Source organism: Sturnira hondurensis, unplaced genomic scaffold (genome assembly GCF_014824575.4).
Source record: "Sturnira hondurensis isolate 20B ecotype Veracruz unplaced genomic scaffold, ASM1482457v3 Scaffold0019978, whole genome shotgun sequence".
NCBI lineage: Eukaryota > Metazoa > Chordata > Mammalia > Chiroptera > Phyllostomidae > Sturnira > Sturnira hondurensis.
The window spans coordinates 174,204-200,712 of record NW_028092609.1 but is presented as its reverse complement, the minus strand read 5'-3'; the positions used below and the strand labels follow the sequence as shown (position 1 = coordinate 200,712).

The 26,509-nt window shown below is 49.9% G+C and overlaps 1 protein-coding gene across 1 annotated transcript in view; it reads left to right on the top strand.

Annotated features, from left to right (window-relative positions):
• The first annotated feature begins 7,027 nt into the window (after positions 1 to 7,027).
• ARFGAP3 (ARF GTPase activating protein 3) overlaps positions 7,028 to 26,509 on the top strand; it is a 42,958-nt gene continuing 23,476 nt past the window's right edge. Inside the window, exons 1-6 of the mRNA XM_037028491.1 lie at positions 7,028 to 7,201; positions 12,314 to 12,432; positions 18,643 to 18,715; positions 21,265 to 21,396; positions 22,281 to 22,364; positions 24,411 to 24,495. Of these exons, the coding sequence (XP_036884386.1) occupies positions 7,133 to 7,201; positions 12,314 to 12,432; positions 18,643 to 18,715; positions 21,265 to 21,396; positions 22,281 to 22,364; positions 24,411 to 24,495 (562 nt within the window). The 5' untranslated portion in view covers positions 7,028 to 7,132. The remainder of the gene's footprint in view (positions 7,202 to 12,313; positions 12,433 to 18,642; positions 18,716 to 21,264; positions 21,397 to 22,280; positions 22,365 to 24,410; positions 24,496 to 26,509) is intronic.

The following is a 26,509-nucleotide window of genomic DNA, read 5'->3' as shown; positions in this document are numbered from 1 at the left end:
TGACACCAGCTGTCACTGGGCTAAAACTCCAGTGCGCACAGAAACGGTTCGGCAGCCCACACCGCAGCTGCCACTGCAGGGGCCTGAGTGTCCAGCCGGGAGGAGTGAAGACGACAAACCCTGAGCCCGGGGACGGGTGCTCGCCTAGGCGAGGCTGACTGCTAGCAGTGTGCTGCTCACCAGCCACCTCGGAGTCGGGGCGGCCAGGCTGCTCCCGCCCCTTAGAATATTTTCACATAACGATATTAATGATTTTCCTTAATTGTAAAAGGAATGAAAATTCAGGGGAATATTCAGAAGCTAAGCAAAAGTATTCAGAGAAACATCGTCACTCGTGATCCTGATATCCAGCGGTCATCCTGGCTGCCATTCTGCTCCGCTGTTGTTTCTCTTGGCTTTTTTCTATTCATACACGCGTGTACATGCTTTCTTGTCATCATCAGTGTGTAGTGTTTCATGAAATTCAGACCATACTGTAACTAGTTTGGTGGCCTGCTTCTCCTCTCAACAAGCCATCACAAGCATTTTCTCCCGATCCTAAATGTGCTTCCCCTAGAAATACAGCATTTAATGGCTGCGTGCTCTTCCACATGTAAGTCCCACAGTGCCAAGCATTTGCTTTATTTCCCAAATCTTTTTTCATTTTTAAGGTTACCATTCGCACACAGTAAAGCACACCCCATTTAGTGTGCAGTCCTGCAGGTTCTGAAAGAACAGAAACGCAGACAGTTGTCGCAACCGTTGCCACCGTCCAGACACAGACCTGCCCCATCGTCCCCCGGATTTCTCCGTGACCCTCTGTGCACGGCCCCGCCTTATATCCCCAGTCCCTGCAAACCACTGATCTGCTTTGTTTCTATAGTTTTGCTTTTTCCAAAACGTCATATGAATGGAAGCATACGATATGTAGCCTTTAGAAATTGTCTTCTTTCACTGCCCAGCATTTGTTTGAGATTCATCCATGTGGTTTGATGTATCAGTAATCTGTTCCTTCCGATCGTGCGTAGTTCCCACCAAATGACTTTGCCGAGGTTGTCAGTCTGGTTGAAGGGCGTCCCGGTGCTTGATGGTTACAAATAAATGTAACGTTTGAGCGCTGCGGGTTGTTGCACAAACTAAGTTTGCATTTCACTTTCCAATTATTTTTGCTATAGTGTAATATTGCAATATTACAGTAACGAAGGGATTCCAAATCATTTATCCCATTAAAGGAGGTAATAGCATCAGCTTAGATTTCTATCTTTAAAAAATTAAGTGCGGTGATTGCTGGGGGGAGAGGGATATAAAGGGACTAANTGTAGTCGGACTTCCGTATAATTCAATTTTCTGTCCTTTGGTTGTGTCTTTGTTTCTCCAATCCTTTGTTTTATTCAAACTTGGTTGTGGGAGAAGGCACAGTGTTTCCACCTATGCCTCCATCTTGGCGGAAGTCCGCATCAGCTTAGATTTCTATCTTTAAAAAATTAAGTGCGGTGATTGCTGGGGGGAGAGGGATATAAAGGGACTAAATGGTAATGGGAAATGATACAATAAAGATTAAATAAAATACAGTCATTAATAAAATAAATAATAGAATAAAACAAAATGAATCATGCCTTTAAAAATTAAAAAATCAAATGATTGTTTAAATATTTTACCTTTTAAAATGGGGCATTTGTGAACTTCCAAGTATGTGCTGCCTGAACGTACCGGGCTGGTGGAAATCAGATAAGGCTCGTGATTCACTCCATGGTTCATTTTCAAGTGTACCTGACCTGTATAGAAGTGACAATGACTAAGAGACAGGGTCCGCCTGTTTTCTCTCCAGCACTAACTAAAGTCCACTGGGTCCTCCAGGGGCAAGGGACAAGATCTGTGCTTGTCTTGCTTTGTCATTTATCATGGGACTGTATCTAGCCACGCCTAGTTGTTCCTTAGAGCAGCCTCTGGCTTTCAGCAAGCGCCTATTCAACGGTGAGTGAATTAAATAAACAAAAGCAGGCCCTGGAAAATGCCATTTTATCCGATGTTGTTGGGTTATCCTGCCGTAGGAGCTTTTGTTTGTATCAGTTAGCCTACGTTAAAACTGGTTTCTTCATTCCTGGTTTTGCTCGAAGTCGCAGACCCTTTCCACAACATTAAGTGAAGACCTACTAAAATGCCATTCCTCTTGGCCTCGGCCACCCCAGACGTCTTCATACAAACCACAGGACAGTGTGCAGACGGCAGCGCGACCCCGCTGGCTGCGTCCTGCTTTCACACCCCTCCGTCTTCTATTACTATTCTCAGGCCTCAAACAGTGGTTCTCAGCCAGGGTTGGTTTTGTCCCCACAGCAAAGAATCGTCTGGTCCAAAGTGTCAGTAGTGCTGAGGTTAAGAAGCCCTAATGTAAAGGGTTAAGAAACTGGAGTTAACAGTGTCTACACTTGAAAATGGGCAGGCAGACTTCAGTCAGGGCGTTAGTGTGGGGTTCAGTCGATTTAGAGTGAAGTCTGGTTTTGCTGTTCTCTGTTTATTGTCAGTGCCCCACGGGATTCAAACTCCTTTAGCAGGGGCTGGTGTAACCTCGTGCTTACAGTGCGGGCTGGGGCGCCAGAACTGTTTGCTGTCCCGCTCCTTCCCACTCCTGGGGTGGACTGCTACTTAGTGCCAGGCTCCTGAACGCGAGGGTGGAGGTTCTCGGGTGCCCCAGTCCAGCCTCAGACCTAGGTCTTGTGGGGCTGGGGCTCTCTTCACATTTCTGCTCTCCTCCCTGCAACAGCAAACCTCTGCTTGGCACGGATACGGGATTCTAAGTCCAAGGGGTTTCCTGATGCTTCCGCAGCGGTAGAGGGATTCTGCTTCCGTCCTTCCCCCTACAGCAGAAATCTGCCTGCCCTTTCCAGAGTTGGAGGGTTTCCAATCCTCTTTCGGATCTGGTGTTACTGGGTTTTGCTTCCCTTCCTCCCGTGGCAGAAATGGATCTTTGCCTGTACCCCAAAGGGGAGAGTTTGCTGCTTTTGCTTTCTAGGCGTGGGATTTTCTGCCTGTCCCCCAACAACTGCATGCCTGCCACACGAGGGGTTTCTCTCCAGTCCCTTTCTTGGTCTCCATCTTTCTTGTGAAAAGAGTTCTGGTGGAGTTTCATGGAAAAGTGCTTGTGAGTGGATGTAAACTCTGTCTTCTGAGGCCCCCAACTACTGCAAACTGCCATGCTAGCTCACATCTGGCCTTTAAGAATTCATTAAAACTTTAGGTGATTTCAGCCCTGGCTGGTGTGGCTCAGCGGACTGAGCACCGGCCTATAAACCGCGAGGTCAGTGGTTTGATTCCTGGCCAGAGCACATGCCTGGGTTGTGCGTGGGCCAGGGCCCCAGACGGGGCTGTGCGAGAGGCTACTGACCCACTGCTCTCCCTCTCTGTCTCCCTCCCTTCCCCTCTCTGTGAAAGTAAATAAATAAAATCTAAAAACCCCCAAACCGTAGATGATTTCCTCTTGCTCACTTGTAAGGATGGCAGCCGCTTCTTTCTCCTGCGCCTGCCACACTTGAGGGGGTTCTTGTGCTCCCTCTTTTTTGGGGGGAGTCTTTCCTCTTGTGGAGTTTGGTTTCCTTGGTTGCTTTGCAAGCTCAGCTCTCTGATGGGCTCGGGAGGCTACAATTCTCCAGCCTTTTCTCATTATGATGTTGGAAGTATCATTCTTTGTACTTAAACATTCTAAGCCCAGAGCAAAAATCTTTACTGCATGTCCTGGGGAGAGAGAGGGAGAACAAACAGATCTGATCTCATGAAATTTATATTCAGGTGAAAGGAGGCAGGTGTATTTATTTACATATCATAATACCAGGTGGTAATAAGTTCTAGGAAGAACACGGAAGCAGATGAGAGCAAAAACAATGATGGTCAGGACTTCCACCAAGATGGAGGCATAGGTGGAAACACTGTGCCTTCTCCCACAACCAAGTTTGAATACAACAAAGGTTTGGAGAACAAGGACACACCCAAAGAGCAGAAAACTGAATTATATGGAAGTCCAACTACATCTAACCGTTCAACAGGGACGGTAAGAGGGGCGGAGCCAGCAGTGGAGCTGGGTCGGGCAGGACAGATCCCCCGACCTAGGCGCGCAGGCAGCCCGGACCCAGTCGGGGTGTGGGGCAGACTGACCGCGGTCGCACATTCTCGCACAGTGAGACGGACCACACAGGCCCCAGGGGGCAAACCCAGTGGTGGAGGGCTGACAGTGGTGGCACACTCACGTGCAGTGGAACGAAACACGTGGGCCTGGTGACGGTGCTGGCTGCGGCGCTGGTGGGGGATGCGGGGCAGGCGGCAGGCGGCAGACGGGAAGCCATTTTCCCTCTTTGACCCCGCCCCCACATACAACGTCACAACCCAGCCACTGAGTTGCCCTGCTCTGGTGAACACTTTAGGGCTCCGATCCTGCTACGGAACAGGCACAAACAGCCCAAAAGATGGTGCAAGAAGAACTCAAAGTCCCAGAACCAATAACTCTAAGCGACCGAGAAATTGCCACCCTCTCAGACACACAGTTCAAGACACTGTTTATCAGGATGCTCGCAGAACTGGTTGATTATAGTCACAAATTAGAGGAAAATATGAAGGCTAAACTAATTGAAATGAAGGGAGATGTCCAGGAAACCAATAGTGATGGAAAGGAAACTGGGACTCAAATCAATGGAATGGACCAGAAGGAAGAACGAAACATCCAACCAGAAAAGAATGAAGAAATGAGAATTCAAAAAAATGAGGAGAGGCTTAGGAACCTCCAGGACATCTTTAAACGTTCCAACATCCAGATTATAGGGGTACCAGAAGGGGGAAAGAAACAGCCACGAGTGGAAAACGTATTTGAACAAATAATAAAGGAGAACTTCCCCAGTCTGGCAAAGGAAATAGACTTCCAGGAAATCCAGGAAGCTCAGAGAGTGCCAAAGAAGTTGGACCCAAGAAGGAACACACCAAGGCACATCATAATTACATTAGCCAAGACTAAAATGAAGGAGAGAATCCTAGAAGCATCAAGGGATAAGGGGACAGTCACCTACAAAGGAGTACCCATCAGACTGTCAGCGGATTTCTCAAGAGACCTTACAGGCAAGAAGGGGCTGGAAAGAAGTATTCCAAGTCATGAAATCCAAAGACCTACAGCCAAGATTGCTTTATCCAGCAAAACTTTCATTTAGAATGGAAGGACAGATAAAGTGCTTCTCAGATAAGGTCAAGTTCAAGGAGTTCATCATCACCAAGCCCTTATTATATGAAATGCTAAAGGGACTTATATAAGAAAAAGAAGATGAAAATATCAACAGTGAAAGGACAGCAAACACACAGTTATTAACAACCACACCTAAAACAAAAGCAAACTAAGAGGACAGCTAGATCAGGAGTGGAACCATAGAAATGAAGATCACATGGAGGGGTAGCAACGGGGGAGTGGGAGGAGGAGAAGGGGGGAGAAGGCACAGAAAATAGCATAGACAGTAGGTAGAAAATAGGGGGGAGGGCAAGAATAGTGGGGGAAATATAGAATCTAGAGAACTTGAGACACGTGGTTATAAACTAAGGGGAGGAGAATGGTGGGGGAGGGAGTGTGCAGGTGGAGGGGAATGAAGGGGGGAATAGAACAACTGTAATGGTATAATCAATAAAATATATTTTTAAAAAAACAATGATGGTTTTTCCCCTTCGCTTATGCCTGCCTGTTAGTGTGGACACCGTCTACACTTCATTGTACTTTTTCTTCTCCACAGGGGTCTGTTGGAGAGTTGAGTGGACATACCCTGCCCTCATTTGACATATGCACTGCTAAGATTTCAGCTCCAAATGGTAAATGGGACCATCATCCCCACCAGAAAGGACATGTCTGTTCCTTATGAACACGCCACATGTCCCATTTAAGGTCAAACGAATACCAACGGACACAAAATACGAGGGTATATACGTTGACTCGATATAAGGAAGAACTTTCAAACAGCCACAGCTGCCTGCAAAAATAAAAAAGGATACTGTTCTGCAAGGTAATAACTTCCTTTTCCTTGGATAAGTTCCAACCCATTCCTGGCACCTTTCCCACTTACCCCTAGGGCATCTAACCAGCCAGGTGAGGGGAACGACCCCAGCCTCTACAAGACGAAAAAGGCCATTCCTGGGACGCTGCCCTCCTGGGCAGCTCAGCACCGATCCTTCCTTCTCACCCCACTGCGCGGCTGAGCGAACCAAGTGTTACAGACGAGCAACGACTCGACCAAGATCACAGAGCCAGGAAGGAGGCGGTGGAGCTGGGCTTGGGGCCAGGGTACTGGCTCCAAAACCTCTCCTCTTTCCCTCCATCACACAACCTCAGGCGACATCTTCCGGCGGCTCCACACCCGCCGTTGTGAAAGAGGCAACCTTCTCCAAGTTCAAACCCTTCTTGCCGACAAAGGCAGCCAAAGGGTAGGATACAGTCCGAGGTGCTGGAAACATCGAGCTTCTTGTCTATTTACCAGTTCTGACTAAGCACCTTTTGCCTCCCCCCACCCCCACATTAGCGGCAAACCGATACTTTAAGAAAATCAATTGTTGGCGTAGAACAATTCTTAACTAAGAGCAAAAAAAAAAAAAAAATTAGGGGAACAAGGAAAACTCAAGTGTCTGCACTCCAGTCCTGTGCCGGGCGTTGGAAACGGTGGGTTGGCTCTTTCCCTTCAAGTTTCCCCCTTTACCACTTGGAGTGACTGGTTCTGCTTCAACGATTCGGAGGAGGTGAGAAGCAGTCCATTAGTTGAAATGGCAATCCTCCGGCCGAAATGATGGGGGTTCCGAACCCCACCCAGGCCCAGCTTCGCCAGCCACTGCGCGGCACCAACTGTAGGTGCAGCCCTGGGAAAGGTTCGCGGGCTTTCTGCGCACGCGCATGCAGCATCGAGGGCGGGGCTTCAGCGGGTGGAGCCAGCGGCACAGCTAAGCGAGGTCCTAGGCTCCAGGCGCGTGCGCCGGTTTTGGGCGGGGTCATGGGCGGGGCCCGGAAAGGCGGGGCCTGGAAGAGCGGGGCCCGGCCCTCGCGCTGCCCCGCCCCCTGAGCCGCAGTCTAGCTCCGGGAGGCGGCAACCGCTTCTACTCGTCCCTTCCCTGTTGGCTGGACCAGCTGCGCTTCGGTTCTCTGGTGACTATGGGGGACCCCAGCAAGCAGGACATTTTGACCATCTTCAAGCGCCTCCGCTCCGTGCCCACCAACAAGGTAGTGTCCGCCGGGCGTGTTCAGGCTTGCGTGGCATCCCTGCGGGACTCCGCAGGCGGCCTTGCGGTGCCAGTGTCCACGGCCGCGGGAGGAGGAGCCGGCCCGGCCTGTGACACGTCGCACTTGCGGCTGCGGCGGCTGGGCCTCCCCTGGGTCCGAACCGCGCGCCGCCCCCCAGCCGCAGGGAGGGAGGAGCGGGGGAGGGGGCGCACGGCCAAGCCCGAAAGCGGGGCGGGCAGCACCTGGGGGTCGTGGGCGCGGGGAGCAGAGGTTTGTGGGTTCCTGACACCTGGCGGAGGAGCGTACGCGGGGCTGGAGCGGCCTTTTGGGGTGGCCGAGTGAACACTGTGAATTCCTGAGAGAGCTGGGGGCGAGCTTGGAGGTCCCGAGAGAAGGCTGACGAGGATACCCCGGGGTTCCTGCCAGTGGGGCGTATGCGGCAGGCCACCTGTGACCCAGCTGCGACGCAGGCACCGGGTGGGAAATCCAGCTAGTAGCACTGGGCGTTTGGGAGAGCTCGGCGCGGCCCCTCCCCACCCTGGAACGGGGCCCCTAAAGTGCCTCAGGGCACCTGTTGGAGCCTGATTGGCTCCTTGTGTCCTTCGATGGCAGCTTCAGCGATGGCAGCTTCAGTGTCCCTTTGTGACAGGGCTGCCCAGGGGTCAGCGCAACGGCTTCCAGCCCTTTCCTCCTTCTAAGAAAGCCCACAGCGCAGAGCCTTTCCCTTCCTTCCCTTTGGGTCTCTTTGGAGATTGGGATTTTCCTTCTGTGCCCATCTCCAGAGGCTGTCCCCGTGGCTTTTGCAACTTTTGGGAACTGGCTGGACGTGTGATGATGACGCATTGAGCTAAAGTGACCCCTCCTCTGAGGATCACAGGTCGGCCCGGAGCCTGGAGAGTGCAAAGGGCTGTCCCCGTCAGCATCAGTGTGGACTCTCTCCTCTCCACCTGTGACAGGAGCTCTGTCTGGCCCCACAGTCACCTCCAAAGTGAACAGCTGTTAATGAGCATGGTCATGAGCCGTGACATGATGGCATAGGAAGTTCCTGGGTTTTACAAAACGTAGATGTCTTTGTTTTAAGTCTTGATGGCGGAGGGGGAGCCCATGAGGTTACAGCCTGAGAAGAGTGAGGAAAGGCAACCATGCACTGGACACGATATCTGGCAAAGGCAGGGACGGCACAGGGAGAAAGACTCCAGGAGTTCTCCAGGGCCAGTTCCTCTGCTGGTTTCTTGGTTTTCAGTTTTGGAGTCGTCTGTTCATGAAGAGCGGTTCCTGTATATCCAGACAACATTCAGATCTGAGGTAGCAGTGCAGAAACTGTATTTTGGGGTCTGCTTTATTTCAGAAACATAACATCGAAGGGAAAGGTCTTCTCTTTAAGAGAAGTTGGTGTCTTCTGCTGAGAGACACTGCGAGGCACCCGTATGGGCGCAGCGGTGAATTGTTGTCCAGACCCTGCTGCTTTCTAGCTGTGACTCCTTGGGCAGGTTACTTGAATGCTTGCTTTGTGCTTTACTTTCCTCAACGAGAAAATGAGACATGAGCAGCATCTAACTCAGAGGGTCGTTGGGAGGATTAAGTGAGAAAATCCCAGAAAAGGACCTGTGTGTATTGAACTAGTCTTCGTACACGTCAGCTGCTTACTGTTATTATTATGAATGACACACCTGCGGAACATTTCATTCTGTAATAGGATTAAGAACAGCATTGAGCAAAAATAATTGTTGCTAATGTTCCACAGTCTTGTGCCACATTCCCGGATTAAGACTTTTTATATGATCATTAGTGAGAAACAGCGACCCAAACAAGATGAGAACTGGTGCTGACAGCGTGGACGAGTGGGGTGGCAGAACGAGTCCTCCAGGTGGGCTCCAAAGAGAAGCGCTGAGATACACGAGACAGGGAGGCTGGGTAAAGAGAGCACTCGGCTTACTTTGAGAACGTGGTGTCCAGTTTCTCCCTGTCGTGGGTGATGACCATTTACTCCGGGCCAAGGGTTTTAACTCATAAGGGTCAGTTTTCTAGTTTGTGAAATCCTTCCTTAAAGCTATACTGTCCCTCAGTTTTCTGTCGATCACTTGAGTTGATTCATTCAACAAAAATCCATGGAGCACCTGCAGTGTGCTGGGCCCTGTGCCAAGCATTGTGGGCACACTGATGCCCCCTCAGCCAAGAGACAGACTCCTGCCTTCTGGGAGTGGATGGTCCAGGGGGCAAAGGATGGGGCCACCTGGCCGTGTGAGAGGTAGTATGGCAAGGGGTGCAGACTGCCTGGGGTCCAGTCCCCGGGGTTCTGTTTCTCAGCCATGATACTTCGTAATTCCTTAGTTTTCTCTAAAATGGGGGTCAAAACTGTGCACTACATAATTTGGGGAATGCGAATGAAAATGCAGGGCCCTCGTTTGAAGAGCATCAGGAATTTTAAGGTGAGACAGCAGAGCATTAGCCAGCCCTGGGCCCTGCTGAGCGAGGGCCCTGTGGGACTTGCAGGTCACACATGCACCGGGGAACCGGCCCTGGTGGGCTTGTCCTGAAGATTTGGTCGGCCAGCAGCGGTGCCGGGCGGGGAGGAAGCACTCAGCATCGGCTGTTAGTTCTGCCGCAACTTTATTCTCATCATTCATTTACATCAACAGAATAACTCATATTCTGCTCAGAAAAGTGAGGCTCAACTTTGCACAGTCCCCACTGTCAGAGCACCGTCTTGTGCCCCGCAGGAGACTCAAGGCGGCCTTGGGGACGGCCGGGCTTGTGTTTCCAACTGCCTCCACCCTCCAGTCCCACAGGGCCCGCTCCCAGCTCGATAGCCCTTACACCCTCCAAACGGCCCCACTACCTGTGTCTGTGTTTATTGCCACTTTGTGCCAGGCTGGGTGCCCAGCTCAGGTGCCCAAGACAGACCGCCCCCCCCCCCTTCGTGGAGCCACTTTTTAGCAACCCCTCATCGCGGTGGGTGGGGCAGGAGGATGCTGGGGTGGCCTGTCAGCACCCTGACCCCCGCTGTTCGTCCCTTGGAGCTGGCCTCTCCGCCACCTCGGGCGCGGCTCCCAGACACCAGCTCTGGGCTGCACACTCTCATTTCTGCTGTCACCTCTGTCCACAGTGCCATCTCCTGCACGGGCTGTCGCTGCTTACGGCCCTTTTAGATTCTTTCTGAGATTCCCTAAAGCCTCTTGGACCCCGGCTAGAAAGCGTTTTGCATCTTGTCCTTGCTTCCTGAGACGCAACCTTGCAACTAACTGTCTCACCCACTGGACTGCTGGTCTGTGGGCTCCGGGCACGCCTGCTGCAACCCCTTTGTACATCCGCTCTGCGCGCACCAGCTACCCACCTGACTGTGTGGACGTATGCACCTGTCCAGTGAGTGAGTGGGGGATTACAAATGGCCCCCCGCAGAGGGACAGCACCTTTGACACCGTCCCACGGAAAGGGAGCCCTTACTCTGAGGGCTGTCTGAGTCTCCCTGTCCTTCTCTGCCACCGCGGTGAGCTCGGCAAAGGCCAGCACACGGCCTGGCAGGGGGAAGGGGCGCGGAAGGTGTGTGCAATCAGTGATGCCACCGACTTCTTAATTCCTTGGTGCCAGCCGTAATGTCTGGCACTGGACCATCAAAGTGAGTGGCAAGCACCTTTCATGTCCTTTGTCATCCACCCCCACAATTCACACATGCTTAACGTGAGCCTGTCATTGGGAGGGGCTTTGGGCTTTGCTCTTGCAGTACCCTCAAGAGGCCAGAAGCCAGGTCTCTCTTGATTGTTAGAGTCGGGACAATCTTCGGGTAGGTGACTCTGCCTGTAAACTGGATCTATAATTTAGGCACTTATTTTTCTGGAAAATTTTTAAAACAATTCTATTAGTGGAATTGTTACTGTCCTATAGTCCTGACTATAAAGACTTTATTTATTTATTTTTAGAGAGAAGGGAAGAGAAGGAGAGAAACACCATTGTGTGAGTAACAGTTGCTTCTTGCACACACCTGGCCCTCAACCTAGGCCTGTGCTCTGACTGGGAGTCGAACCCATGACCTTTTAGTTTATAGGCCAGTGCTTAGTCCACCGAGCCACACCAGCCAGGGCCTGATTTTAATTAATTGTGTTAATTTCTGTGGCAAGCATTGCATACCTTAAAGTACTTATACACTCCTGTTATCCGAAGGAGAATGCCTGACTTTGGTCAGTGTTGAGAAAGGCAGGCTCGGGGTCTCTCAGAGGCCGCAGTCATCTGAAAGCTGAGGTAACCACGCACCAGCTTGCTCACCTGGTGGGTGGCCCGCCCTGCTCTGCACTGGCTGCTGGACATCCTCCCCACCTGGGCCTCCCCACTCAGCTGTCCAGGTGTCCTCAGGCCATGGCAGCTGGCTTTCCCCAGAGCCAGGGATGAGAGAGAGAGAGAAAGTGAGAGAGAGAGACAGAGAGAGAGAGAGAGAGAAAAGAAGGGGGGGGAGGAAGAAAGGAAAGCGGGGGGATGGGAAGGAGGAGAAGGAGGAAGTCATAGTGTTTTTTATGACCCACAATCTGGAAGTGACAAAGAATTTCTCCGTGTTATGGGCACACAGACCACCCAGGAGCAGAGAGGGTGGGGAATACACAGGGTGCAGCCGTGGTGGGGGTAGGTCACTGGGAGCATCGTAGAGTCTGGCCACACCCTCCCCCAGCTGAGAACAGAAGTGTGTGCAGTGCCGCCATCCATTACAGAGCCACCGTTCGGAGGATGGAAGGCCTCGAGCGTTCTCAGCAGGGACGTCCCTCGCTAGTGTTCATTTAGGTGACTTGTAGGAGCCCTGTTAATGCTTCAAGGGTGGGTAATGTTTGAGATGATCTGCACCTAAGTTCTCCCCCCTACCCATACTGAGTAGTGGTGTAATAGATTCATAACAATATATAATTTACTGTATAATCAGCGCGTTGTGCCAATATAACTCAATACAATAATAACAATAAAAGAAATTGGAATTTAGGGGTTAAAAACCTGGTTGAGGTAGTTTCTGTTAACCAGTTTGAACCCTGAAGGTCAAGCAGTTTCCAAGCTAAATCATGTATTGTGTCCATGGGAAGGCTCGTTTGGCTCATAGAAAGCAATTAATAGTTGAGTTTTCAAATTTTCTTTCAGGTGTGTTTTGACTGCGGCGCCAAGAACCCCAGCTGGGCAAGCATAACCTACGGGGTATTTCTTTGCATCGGTTGCTCGGGGTCACACCGGTCGCTTGGCGTCCACCTGAGTTTTATTCGGTGAGTGAGTCTGTCCCCGTGGGGGGTAGGAGGGGCAAGGTGGGTCTCTCTCCCCTTTTTCCTTTACGTGTCCTTTGACATCAAGGGAAACAAGAGGTTGGCTGTGAGTTATGGAGATTTCAGACATGTTAAGCACACCGGGAAAACGTCACGTCCAATGTCGTTGCCGTTCCAGAGTGCTCTGTCTGAGCCAGGAGGCCGTGGTGCCTAGCAGTCGGACAGGGCCTGAGGCGGTGCTTCCTCTCCCTTTGGGCTTTTCTAGTGACACAGCAGCACCAAGGAGTCCTGCTGAGACAGGGAGGAGGGGATTCGGGGCTGTGGGCCGCCCACCCCCGGCCCGGGGGAGCTTACACCCTCCTGCGTGGGCCCACCGCCCTGGCTCCAGGCCCCTGAACACCGCACAGCCCGAGTGATGGTTTCTGTGTGAGGTTTACTAGCAGTTACAAGTGCTTGTAACAGGAACATCTTTCTTCTCTTGTCTTTCTTCTCTTCCCGTCCAAAGTCTTGGGCTGCACCAGCTCCTTCTGACAAGTTCCTGTCTTCCACTCCAACTCGGGTGTGGGGGGTAGAGGCCCAGGTGGGGCCTTTGTGTGCCAGGGAGAAAGGCGCCCCCTCTGGACACACGCAGAGCCCCAGGTCCAGTGGGAGGTGGTGGGTGCCTGGGGTGAGAGAGAAGAAATTGAAATGATAAAAGAAATAACCCAAGGATTCCAGCGGAGCTCAGAATCAGGGCTTGGAAGCTGAGCGAGGCCTGCACTTGGGCAGCTGTGGGCCGTGGCCAGGCACCCTGAGCAGCCACACGGGGTCCCTCTGGTTGCTGGCCACCTCCAACCAGGTCCCCTGTGTCCCTGCCACTTCTTTCCCAGGGAGGGAGCCAGCTAGGCAGGCAGGCTACTTGGCATTGTGGCAAGCTTTTTATCTTACATTATGACGTAAGGAATATTGATACAACACAATTACCATAAAGAACATTTGTTTTTAAAGAATAAAGTCTATTCTAATTGATAAGATGTTTTGTATGATGGCACAAAAACTAAATAGTAATAGCAGCAACATCATTTTTTTAAAAATATATTTTATTGATTATACCATTACAGTTGTTCTATCCCCCCCTTCATTCCCCTCCACCCGCACACTCCCTCCCCCACCAATCTCCCCCCTTAGTTTATAACCACGTGTCTCAAGTTCTTTAGATTCTATATTTCCCTCACTATTCTTGCCCTCCCCCCTGTCTATTTTCTACCTACTGTCTATGCTATTTTCTGTACCTTCTCCCCCCTTCTCCTCCTCCCACTCCCCCGTTGCTAACCCTCCATGTGATCTTCATTTCTATGGTTCCACTCCTGATCTAGCTGTCCTCTTAGTTTGCTTTTGTTTTAGGTGTGGTTGTTAATAACTGTGTGTTTGCTGTCCTTTCACTGTTCATATTTTTCATCTTCTTTTTCTTATATAAGTCCCTTTAGCATTTCATATAATAAGGGCTTGGTGATGATGAACTCCTTGAACTTGACCTTATCTGAGAAGCACTTTATCTGTCCTTCCATTCTAAATGAAAGTTTTGCTGGATAAAGCAATCTTGGCTGTAGGTCTTTGGATTTCATGACTTGGAATACTTCTTTCCAGCCCCTTCTTGCCTGTAAGGTCTCTTTTGAGAAATCCGCTGACAGTCTGATGGGTACTCCTTTGTAGGTGACTGTCCCCTTATCCCTTGCTGCTTCTAGGATTCTCTCCTTCATTTTAGTCTTGGCTAATGTAATTATGATGTGCCTTGGTGTGTTCCTTCTTGGGTCCAACTTCTTTGGGACTCTCTGAGCTTCCTGGATTTCCTGGAAGTCTATTTCCTTTGCCAGACTGGGGAAGTTCTCCTTTATTATTTGTTCAAATAAGTTTTCCACTCGTGGCTGTTTCTTTCCCCCTTCTGGTACCCCTATAATCTGGATGTTGGAACGTTTAAAGATGTCCTGGAGGTTCCTAAGCCTCTCCTCATTTTTTTGAATTCTCATTTCTTCATTCTTTTCTGGTTGGATGTTTCGTTCTTCCTTCTGGTCCTTTCCATTGATTTGAGTCCCAATTTCCTTTCCATCACTATTGGTTTCCTGGACATCTCCCTTCATTTCAATTAGTTTAGCCTTCATATTTTCCTCTAATTTGTGACTATAATCAACCAGTTCTGCGAGCATCCTGATAAACAGTGTCTTGAACTGTGTGTCTGAGAGGGTGGCAATTTCTCGGTCGCTTAGAGTTATTGGTTCTGGGACTTTGAGTTCTTCTTGCACCATCTTTTGGGCTGTTTGTGCCTGTTCCGTAGCAGGATCGGAGCCCTAAAGTGTTCACTAGAGCAGGGCAACTCAGTGGCTGGGTTGTGACGTTGTATGTGGGGGCGGGGTCAAAGAGGGAAAATGGCTTCCAGTCTGCCGCCTGCCGCCGCGGCCCTCACCAGCGCCACAGCCACCACCGTCACCAGGCCCACGCGTTTCGTTCCACTGCACGTGAGTGTGCCACCACTGTCAGCCCTCCACCACTGGGTTTGCCCCCTGGGGCCTGCGTGGTCCGTCTCACTGTGCGAGAATGTGCGACCGCGGTCAGTCTGCCCCGCACCCCGACTGGGTCCGGGCTGCCTGTGCGCCTAGGTTGGGGGATCTGTCCTGCCCGACCCTGCTCCACTGCTGGCTCCGCCCCTCTTACCGTCCCGTTGAACGGTTAGATGTAGTCGGACTTCCGTATAATTCAATTTTCTGTTCTTTGGCTGTGTCTTTGTTCTCCAAACCTTTGTTGTATTCAAACTTGGTTGTGGGAGAAGGCACAGTGTTTCCACCTATGCCTCCATCTTGGCGGAAGTCCCATTTTCTTTTTTAATATATTAATTTTAAATTTCCCCTGAGTTTTTTTTCCAGAAATCAGTTTGTGAAGGCCTGACGTGCCAACTATTTATAGCCTGGTAACTCTGTAGGTGGTCATCTAGAGAGGGGAGTTCCTTACTGGTTTCAGAGTGTCCGCTTCTTGTCTTGTCTTTTCTTAGCTGCGGGTTTCAGAGTATTTTTAATACATGGTCCTTCTCTCTTTTAAATCTCAAGGGATTCCATTCCCCGGGCAAGTTTATTTCCAGTGTCCTTCCCTCCCACGCCCCGAATCAGTTGTTACCGGTTAACACGGAGACCTGCTGTGCCCAGAGCCCAGGAAGCAGGGACTCGGGGTGCTGTGGGGGTGGTCGTCTGTCCCTCTCTCTTCCCTCTGTCCTTTCCTGCTCTTCTCTGCCAAGCCCCACCCTTAAAACCTGGCCTCCCTCTGCCTCACCGCCGAGGTGCCCTTCCAGGGGGTGGGGTGGATTTCGGGCGTGTTCCGTGGTAGAGGGAAGGACTGACGGAGAGCCTGGGGAGGCTGGACCGCGGTGTCTGTCTGGGCTCTCGCGGGTTTAATCACTGGCCTTGTGGAAGTCAGATAAATATAACTATGAATCATAGTGCTTGTAAATGATTTGAAACACCAGTTAAAAATGACTGTCGACAGGCCAATAGTCTAGGGTTTGGACGAGGCAAAGTCAAGGATGATAAGGGCACTCAGCATCTTTTATTTTTATTTTTTAAGAGGTAGAGGGCTGTTCTTTGAACATTTTTCACTGATTAAAATAATTACAAGCACTAGCTTATGAGGAAAAACCTTTCATCTTGGCCCATGTAAGGGTCATGGAAGTTGTGGGAAACCTGTCCTCGCCTTTACCTCGCTGGTAACTGGAGCTATTTGGTCAAAGTGACAACTCATCCTTCAACTTCTGTTATTTTTGCTGCTTGCTTTTTTCTCAGCACTCAGATTCTTTTACCTTTCCCACGTCATCTAAACCGAGGACAAGAAACAACCTACACTGAGCCGCCTCCTTGGGGAGGAACGGGCACCGATGAGAATTTCAAGTTTCTTTCGCAGGTTGGCTGTATTCAGAGTCCACTGTCATCACAGCATTTTGTTTTATTTTTTTTTTTAAGAGTATTTATTTATTTATTTTTAGAGAGGAGAAGGGAGGGAGAAAGAGAGGGAGTGAAACATCAGTGTGTGGTTGCCTCTCAGGCGCCCCCTACTGGGTACCTGGCCCACAACACACGCATGTGCCCTGACTGGGAATCGGACCAGCCACCCTCCGGTTTGGAGGCCAGAGCTCAACCCTCTGCGCCATACCAGCCAGGGAGGGCAACATTTCATTTTAAATTCCAGTATGTGTGAGAGAATCCCTGTCAGCTCAATTCAAGAACAATTCGGGGTTTTTTTTATCTTTATTTCTAAGAAACATATAAACAATGTTTGACTTTATTTTTGCAAAGATAGTTTAGGACTAAAAGTTGTAAGTCAGGTTAGCAAGTCTGAGGACTTGTAGCTGCAGTTTAATCCTAGCTCAAGTCAGGTACCTATTATGTGCTTGTGCCAGGCGCATGAGAGAACAATAGGGGCCATACCTGTCCCCGGGAGCTGGCTGCTTATAGCTCAGTGTGACGGTTACCGCGACAATGAGGGCGATAGTGAGACTTTTTAGCCGTCTGGTGTTTGCCAGGAGCTGGGCACCTTTCAGAGAGCAGTGTGTTTCATTTCTACAAGGGTGACCCCGTCAGTGTCCCGACTTCACGGACGGGAGAGCGGGGCGCGGGGGCTGAGGAAGCAACTCCCCTGGGGCCGCGCAGCTGGGATGGCGGGGCCGAGACTCGAGGCCTCTCAGTCTGTCTCCAGGACTGTGCTGTTAGCGGCCACCCGTGACCGGTGGGGTGGGGACGGCCACCTAACGCCGCCTGCGGGGAGAGGGATCATGACAATGTGGTGACTAAGCAAGATCTTTCAGAGAAGGGATTTCAGAACGAGATACATGATTGTGTCCCCGTGCTTGGTAATCAGATTCCGAAAGGTTTATTATTGTCTTTGAGAAATATGTTTCAGATCAAGGACGGCTTAACTTTTACTTTTTCATGCCACCATGAAGTAGATATGTCATATGTATATGTAATAATAATATGTATCACTATTCATCCTAAAGTAGCTGTTTGGCTTTAAAATAGCATCTTAACATTCACAAAGGTTCAGTGTTATAAATAGGCATAGAAATAGGTAAATGGAAGGGCAGCGTAAGAGGAAATTTGGGGTGGGCTAAAGCTTCTTTTCTTGCCCATCTGGTGAGGGCTGTTGTACCCACAGCCACCCTAAGTCGCCCACATGGATTTACAGTAAACACGGGACAAACTCCCGCGGAACACAGGAGGCCTTGCTTTTGGGACCTATACGTTCAACATAAGGAGTCCCAACATTGTCATACTGTCCTGTCTTGCTTTACACTGATCACTTGGTGACTTTTTAAAATGATTTTATTTATTTTTTAGGGGAGGGGAGAGAGAAAGGGGGGGGAAGATCACTGTGGGGTGCCTCTCGAGTACCCCCTACTGGGGACCTGGCCGGCAGCCCTGGCATGTGCCCTGACTCGGACCTGAACTCAGACTCTTCGGTTTACAGGCCAGCATTCAAGCCACTGAGCCACACCAGCCAGGGCTGAGTTTTTGCTGTTGGGAATTACACTTAGTGCCTTTACCTTGCTCTGAGGCGATCCTAGGTTTCAACGGGGGCGGGGGGGGGGGCGGGTAGGAGGCACCTGCAGCGTTCACTTCAAGAGCGTTCAATCCTGAGGTTTCTTCCCTTCCTCATGGTGGTTTTGGTGGGCAGGTCCCTTCCACCTGGTCCTGAAATGATGAGCATCCTCCAGGCTCCATTAGGGGTCAAACTGGACCCCTGGAAAAATTCAAACAGGACATCTATTCCAAGTAGAGACTTCACTTAATTTTAGGTCGTGACCCAGTAAGGGTGTGAGGCAGAGGCAGCGTCCTTGCACCGGCCCCAGGAAGCTTGTGGTATTCTGTTCCCTAGAGGGTGTGGCTGCCAGAGTAGGTGCCGCCGAAGTGCTGCTGGTCCGCGTGGCCTGCGTGGCCTGTGGTCGGCGTGGAGGGGGCAGGTGGTCAGGGCCATCAGAGCCCTGGATTCCAGGAAGGGCGAGAGGGGCCAGGAGCTGCTGGACCAACGGTCGTGCACTTTGGAGCCCCCCTGCCACCTGGAAGCATGTGTCACTGTGAACATGAACTTAGAGTTCTTTAGGGTCCTGACGATCAAGGAAACCTTGTTCTTAAAAGTTTAGTGGCTTGATTCTGGGGAAGAAAAGTATTAACATTTAAGAATGTTCTTTCCATTTAGATCTACAGAGTTGGATTCTAACTGGTCTTGGTTTCAGTTGCGATGCATGCAAGTTGGAGGAAATGCTAATGCAGTAAGTTCATCTCAGACTTGTTTTCCTTCTGTGTGAATGTGTGTTCCACTCGTGAAGAAGCTCAGCGCCTGCGCTGTGTGGGAGGCCTACTGCACAACGGAAGGGCGTGAGGGGCTTTGGAGCTGGACCACCCGGTTGACTTGTTTGTCCAGCCATCTGTTAGATGCCTAATAAACACAAGGCTTTGGGCTAGGTGCTGGGACCTCGTAATGAACCAGACAAGTAGATGCCCTCTCTTACAGACAGAGACAGAGAGCCACTAACAAGCAAATAAACAAGACCTTCTAGTGGGGACAGTGCTGTGGAGAAAGCGTGAACGGAAGGCGGTGACCCAGACGGGCCGGGAGACCTCGTCAGGGCAGTGGTGACCGCTGTGCTTAGATGGGAAGGGATGCGAACAGCTGCGTACGCCTGAATCGCATTTCGTTTATGAAACCTACCAATTTTTAATAAAGCCTGTTCTCAAAATATAGTACATAAATATATATTATTTACAAACATTAATTTCTGTGCAAAAAATAACCAATTAAATGGCCAGTTTACAATTGTACATAAAAGAGTAGATTAAACGCTACTTAGAAACCTGATGGAGAGTCCTCACACTTTTTAAACTTCATTTACAGGTTCAGTGTGTCTGACTTCTCAGACTCTGAATTGGCAGCCTTACAAGTCTAGCCAGCAAAACACCTAAAGCACTGATACCCTATTTATTTTTTTAAAGGTTTTTTTTTTTTAGAGAGAGGGGAAGGGAAGGAGAAAAAGAGGGAGAGAAACATTAATCGGTTGCCTTTCGCTTACCCCCCACCGGGAACGTGGCCTGCAATGCTGTTATGTGCCCTGGTTGGGAATTGAACCAGCAACCTTTTGGTTCGCAGGCTGGCATGCAATCCACTGAGCCACAGCAGCCAGGGCTAATACCCTATTTATAAGGCCAAATGGTAGGGGTGTAATTAATAGGATTCCCATAGACATGCCATTTAACATTCAAAGTATGAGAAATCAAATTTGTATACACTTCAAATAACCATATCTAGCATCAATTTTATATTTAAAATTAAAATTATAAATCTAAATAGTAGTTTTCAAAATACCAGATTCCCTTGGATTAGTGTTTCCAAACATCTTTCATTATTGTTCTCTCAGCAGAAAACTTAAAGTTAGATTATTTTAAATTTAAATTGGATTTAATTTCCCTAGGGAGAGGAAATTAAATACCAAGGAGTATGATTTTGTCTAGTAAGGGTGAGCATTGGAGGGTCACAAACCATTGTAATAACTAAGATTTTTTTCACTTTCCAAGAAACAGTTTTGCCCCATTAAGAATGCATTCAATCCGCCCTGGCTGGTGTGGCTCAGTGCATTGAGCCTGTGACCCGAAAGGTTGCAGGTTCGATTCCCAGTCAGGGCACGTGCCTGGGTCGTGGGCCAGATGAGAAGCAGCCGGTCTTTCACACAGTGATGTTTGTCTCCCTCCCTTCCCCTCTCCCTAAAAATAAATAAAATATTTTTTAAATGCATTCAATCCTTAATATTTCAAGCATCTTATTAGAAACCCATGCTCATTTTTATGATATCCACAGACTTGTTCCAATACTGTAGATTTAATTTTATCTGTCCTTATTTCTGAGTTTTCCCACGGTTGCAGAACCACCCCCCCCCCGGCCGATCTCCAGAGAGCAGCCTTCTCATCCCCAGCCAGCTGGGGCGGCGGGGGTCCGGGGTGGGGAAGGGTCAGGCCATTGGCCGTTCCACCTGGCAGTGGGGTTAGAACCGTCCTACCTGAGTTTGAGCACCAGCTCTGCCTCCCACTTACCTGTGTGATGTTGGGCAGGTTGTTGAACCTCCCGGGGCTTGTTTCCCCGCCTGCGAAGTGTAGATAGTAACCGTGACAGCTGGTGATGTCGCTGTGAGAATCTGATGAGGGGTCAGTGCCTGAAGAATACAGTCTAGGATCTGGTACATGTGAGTGCGCAGTACCATTATTGATTAAACCGGCTCAATAAAAGGAGTGCTCACACAGGTTTTTGGAATGCTTCCTTAATTAAGACATGTCTTCCAAAATTCGTGTCTGTACATGGACCCTTATAAGGGGCTGGAAGCAGTCTCCTCTAATTGTTCAAGTATTTGTCGCCTGTCTCTGATCCTGACTAAATAGTGCTGAATAGGGTGAAGGCTGGCGCAGCTCCTAACCAATTTGTCAAAAATTCCAATTCAGTGGAATCCAAATTAAAGTGGGTTTCTCATGAATTAAAAGTAGTCCTGAGTGGAAAGCGTCCCCCAAGATCACAGAGTGACAGGCAGTTTCCTGGAGAAATGAAGGCCAGCTATTTTATTTTGCAATTCAAGGCTTATGTCCAGTTTTACCAAAATACCAGTGTTACGTCTGTGGAAGGTATTCCCTTCTACAAGGAAAATTTTATTTAAATTTTTTTTTGGTTTATGTGATTTGGGTTTGACTAGTACTTTCAAAACCTTTCATAACAAAGCATTTGGGTCGCTGTGTGCACCGCGCTGCGGTGCTGCTAGTAACCGCGTGCTCTCCTCCGCAGGCGTCCTTCTTCCACCAGCATGGCTGTGCCAGCAGCGAAACCAATGCCAAGTACAACAGTCGTGCGGCCCAGCTCTACAGGGACAGGATCAAGTCACTGGCCTCACAGGCCTTGCAGAAGCATGGCACTGACGTAAGCACGGCACCGACGTAAGCACGGTGCTGACGTAAGCGCTGTCGTAGCACAGCCCTGCACGGAGGTCAGGTCCGGCATCCCCTCCAGGCGGACGTGCCTTTGCCTAGGGGTGGTGGTGATGGGACCTCTCAGCTGGCTGCTCTCAGCCTGGCGCCGCGTGGCTGTGTCGCGTTGTCGTCGTCGTCCCCCACCCCCCACCCCGTCAGGTTTTACCTGTGCTTCTGTGTGGGGATGCCCCCCTTAGTACCCATCGTGAGTCTGATGTGGTGCTCGGCCTGCCGCACCCAGCTCAGGCCCGGCTGGGACAGTGTCCTCCAGGCCAGGCGCTTCACGGCCTCGGTGCCTGGGGCATCGGGCAGCGCACCCATACTGTGCACGGGGCCATCTTAAACCATGAGACCTCCCACGGAAGGCACAAAATGTGACAACGTGGCACTGAATGAATAGGCCACAGAAAGGGCACTTGCTTTGCAGCACGAACCGAAACATGGCGAGGGTCTCCTCGCTCCGCCCACCTGGGAATGAACACCTGGGGCGTCTCAGGTCCCTCCCTGCTGGCACGGGAATTGTTTTGGGGGCGCTGCAAATAGACCGTAGAGAATTTGCAAGGAAGGGCTCCACGCACGAGGAGGCTCGGCCGAACTTTGGGACCTGTGCTGAGGTCCAAAGCCCTTTCCGGCCTCCTCGGTGCTCAGGAGCAGGGCTCACTGCACTGGGCCATCCCTGAAATGGGCTCGGGGGTCTCGCACAGCCTGTTGCTGACTTTAAAACGACCGGAAGGACCTGTCTTTAGCGAACGGGTCTCTGGAGGAGGAGTGGAGAGCATCAGTAAGGCCTTCGAAGCCGGGGGAAATGCTGACGTGCTTCATGCTTCGTTCTAGCTGTGGCTGGATAGCTGCGCCGGCCCGCCCTTGTCCCCGGCCCCCAAGGAGGAGGACTTTTTCGCTACGCACGCTTCCCCTGAGGTACGTGTTCTGCTTCCCAAGGCTTCACTCCGACAGCTGTAAAGGGTGTGTGTTTGCAGCGCTTCAGTTAGGGTACAGGCTGGGCTGCTGGGACAGACCTCCGGAAACACAGTTGCTTAACCAAGATGGAAATGACTTTCTCATCAGCCGCTTGGAGGGAGTTGTCCAGGGTTGCCCGTGGGGCTCGTTTGGTTTTTCTCACATGTGGCTTTCACCCGAGGGGCCACAGGGGCCACTCCAGTTGGCGGCTTTCCCACAATGGGAAGAGGACACCCAGGAAAGGACGTGCTTCCTCTCCTTAGAGACAGGATCTAGGGGCCGCGCCCCTCACCTCTGCTCCAATGGGGTGCGTGGCTGGAACTTAGATGATCGTCCTTCACGCTGCTGCCCAGGGAGCTGAGAAATGACCACTAGCAGTCTGCCTCGGTCCAGTGCACCGCTCTGGGACTGACGAAGAATGAGGGTGGGTTTTTTTAACCCAAATCTTAATAGGAGCTAGAATCTCATCGCCCCCGGCCAGCTGTGTAGCCAGAACGCATCTCAAGGCGCGTGTGAGAGTGAACTGAGGAGGTGGGTAGCGCACGGAGTACCTGGCACAGAGGGAGCCCTCGGTAAATCCCGTGTCATTATCCTCGTCTTCGCTGCGTGATGGGGCGGTAGCAACAAGCCAGGTCCTTCTGAGGGACTGTAAGCCTCGGAAGCCTGAAATGTTTACTGACTGTCCCTTTAGGGGAGTGTGTGCTGACCACCAGCCTAAAGCCTCAGCTGTTCCGCCAGCCGCCCTGCCTCCTCCTAGCCCCGCTGGGGAGGGAGCGCCATTTGTTAGCTGCTGCTCAATCCACTCTTCAGTTAATTTCCAAGTTGAAAAAATGTGTAAAGTTTTATAAACTGCTAGGCCTTGATTTTTTTGCTATCATAATTTGCATATACATGTTATTAATACAGCCAATAGTTACCAGAAATAGTTATCAAAAAAGAGGGAAGCACGTGGCTGGTATGGCTGGTGTGGATTGAGCACCAGCCTGCAAACCAAAAGGTCGCAGGTTCAGTTCCCAGCCAGGGCACATGCCTGGGTTGCAGGCCAGGTCCCCAGTAGGGGGCTCATGAGAGGCAACCATACATTAACATTTCTCTCCCTCTTCCTCCCTCCCTCCCTCTCTAAAAATAATAAAATATTTTTCTAAAAGAGGGGAACAGGAAACAATAAAAAAGACAAGGTGTTCTATTGTGAGTTTTGCTATTGTTTAATTTAGAACTAGAAACAGAATATCCATGATTAGTAGCTGAGAAATGTTAAGAACAGAAATGGTGGGCTAAAAAGAGGAGGGAAATGAATAGTTCGGTGTGGGTTACAGTCGGAGGTGTTAGTAGGAGTTTGTGTTTACTACTGATAGTTACACGTACAGGCGTGCTGGAGAACCAGCGTGTAGTCGTGTGACGTGAGCAAGTGAGAAGGGCACCTCGCCCCTGTGGTTCTCCTTCCCCAGGTCTGGTCTTAGCGTGAGAAAACATCAGACAAACCCAGACTGAGGGGCATTCTACAAAATACCTGATCGGTGCCTGGCAGAAGTTTCAGGGTCGTGAAAAACAAGGAAAGACTGAGAAACTCCCACACACCAGGGGAGGCTGCGGAGCAGTGACGAGTGCAGTGCGGGGTCCTGGAGCAGAAAAGAGACATCGGAGGGAACACTGGGGAAATCCAAATAGAGTTTAGCTAGTAATGTACCATCATAATTCTTAGTTTTGAAGGATGCACCATGGGGATTTTAACAGGAAAGGAAGCCGAGTCAAAAGTAAGGAACTCTAGTGGTATCTTAAGCATCTTCTGTGTAAACCCGAAACTATTGCGTAATAAAGATTTTATTTTTTAAAAAGGAGGAAAAGTAAGGAATTTGAGCATTGAAACAGAGATTTAAGATTAAACATGTTTAATACAATATTATTCTTCCTTCCCACTAATCCAGGTACTAAGAGGGTGACTATTTAAATTATTGGTTTTCCCCCTTTTTGATTTGAGTTTTTATGGCTTTTCTCACTTTGTTTCAGGTGACTGGCACAGGGTGGGCCTCAGCACACCCAGAACCATCTTCAGCGCCGAGGAGTGAGGAGCCCCTGCCAGCGAATAGCGAAGGTAGCCTTGGGAGCTGTCACAGACCACTGTCCTGAGGGCCAGGGGCGTGCTCTGAAACGCTTAGAAAGGGAGGTAGACCGCAGGGCGGACAAGGTAGATCCCTGAACGTGGAGCAGGACCTCATTTCCATAAGAAACAGGAACAAAACATGAGCACACAAAACGTTCTGGAAGATACTCACCAAACTCTTACCTGGAGAAGGAGATTGCTGAGGATTTGTACTTTTAACCAGATGCAATTTTGAAGTGACTAAATTTTTATAATGAGTATCTGTTTTATAATAAGAAAATAATATTTCAGTTTTAAAAACTTCTATAAACAGTTAATACCTAATGATTCACATTTGGTGACTTTATTATAGGGTTGTATTTATTATAAATATACTTATATCAATTGCTTACATTTAAAATTGGGAAGGTGGAATAAGGGGACTAAATGGTAATGGGGAAAAAGATTAAATCTAAAAGTAAATTTAAAAAATAAGTTTAAAAACCACTTATGGTACATGAATAACATGGGTCAAGACATCAGCTTTTCCTGATTTAACATCGAGGGACCTGTCAGCCAGCATGTTAGCGGAAGTGGACGGCAGAGACACAACACTGACAACTAAGCAGCGGACGCCTGGCGTGTGGTGTCCAGAGAGGTGCTGGGTCGTATCAGCTGCGCTGGGACTGCTTTAAGGAATTTAGTGTGACAGGAAGGAATGAGCGGTCACCACGCCTAAGGTTGGGAGACAGTACCGAACAACTTCTGGCGAGGCTGTTGGGGGAGGGTTGAGGGTGTCATCACCTGTCCGTGAGGGGGCCCGGGCGCATGCTGTGAAGGAAGGAAGTCACTCCATGGGCTGGAGCTCCAGCTGGGAGGGCACGTCCGAGGTTCCAGCATCCAGCGGTGTCAGCAGGCCTGGCCCTCACAGCTCTGGTCTGGGAGCAGGCTTCTCCGTGAGTCAGGAGGGACGTGTGGCATCCTGGGGAACAGCGAACGGAGTTGGGACAGAGGCTAGCATTTTGGGGAAAAATAATAAAGTTTCTTCAGTCTTTATACCAAACTAAATTCACGCGGATAAAAGATTTAAACATAAACCATGAAAATACGAGAGAGTTGGAAGAAACGTGGCTGAAGATTTCCTGCCGCCCTGGAGTGGGGCAGCCCTTCGCTGCGTAGCCGAGCGCGTCAAGGGAAGAGATCGTAGGTCTGACTGCCGCAGATGTGACAGTGGTGGTCTGAAGCAGTCCTTTGAAGACAAGTGATCGACATTTACCATTCACCCCGACCTTCGTGGTTCAGTTGTTTGGGATTGTCCTGCAAAGTGAAGGTCAGAGTGAAGGTCTCTGGTTTGAATCCAGGTCAGAGCACACACTTCGGTCGATCAAAGTTTCTCTCCCACATTGATGTTTCTCTCCATCTCTTCCTCCCTTTCTCTCTCTCTCTAAAAATAAATAATATCTTTTTTTAATGCAATTCATATATAGACAAAAAGTTCATTAATATGCAAGGAACTCTGACTGGTTTTGTATGGTTTGCAACCTGTGACTTTTTTCACATTTCATTTTTTATGCACGTGGCCCCCAATGTCTGCAGAGACGACACTGACACATCCCCAGGTGGAGTGTAGCTGGTTCCTTTCACTTCCGCTGCCCTGCACCCGCCTTGGCCCTGCACTTCTTCCCAGTGTTTGCTTTCGTTGGGTTTGGGGTGGGACTCTGACTTAACTAGAGTTTACCTTTTAAATGTTTGTAACAATAAAACACTTGCATTTCCTCTGTTGGGCATGCCACTCTTTAAATGACAGCTTTTTTGGCATGTAATTTGCATACCATAAAGTTCACCCTTTGGAGTATGCAATTCAGTGGAGTTAAGTATATTCACAAGGTTGTGCCACCCTCATCACTAATTCCAGAACATTTCATCACCCCACAGAGAAGTCCCATACCATCCTGGCTGGGTAGCTCAGTTGGTGAGAGCATCGTCCACATATGCCAAGGTTGTGGGTTCGATCCCCAGTCAGGGC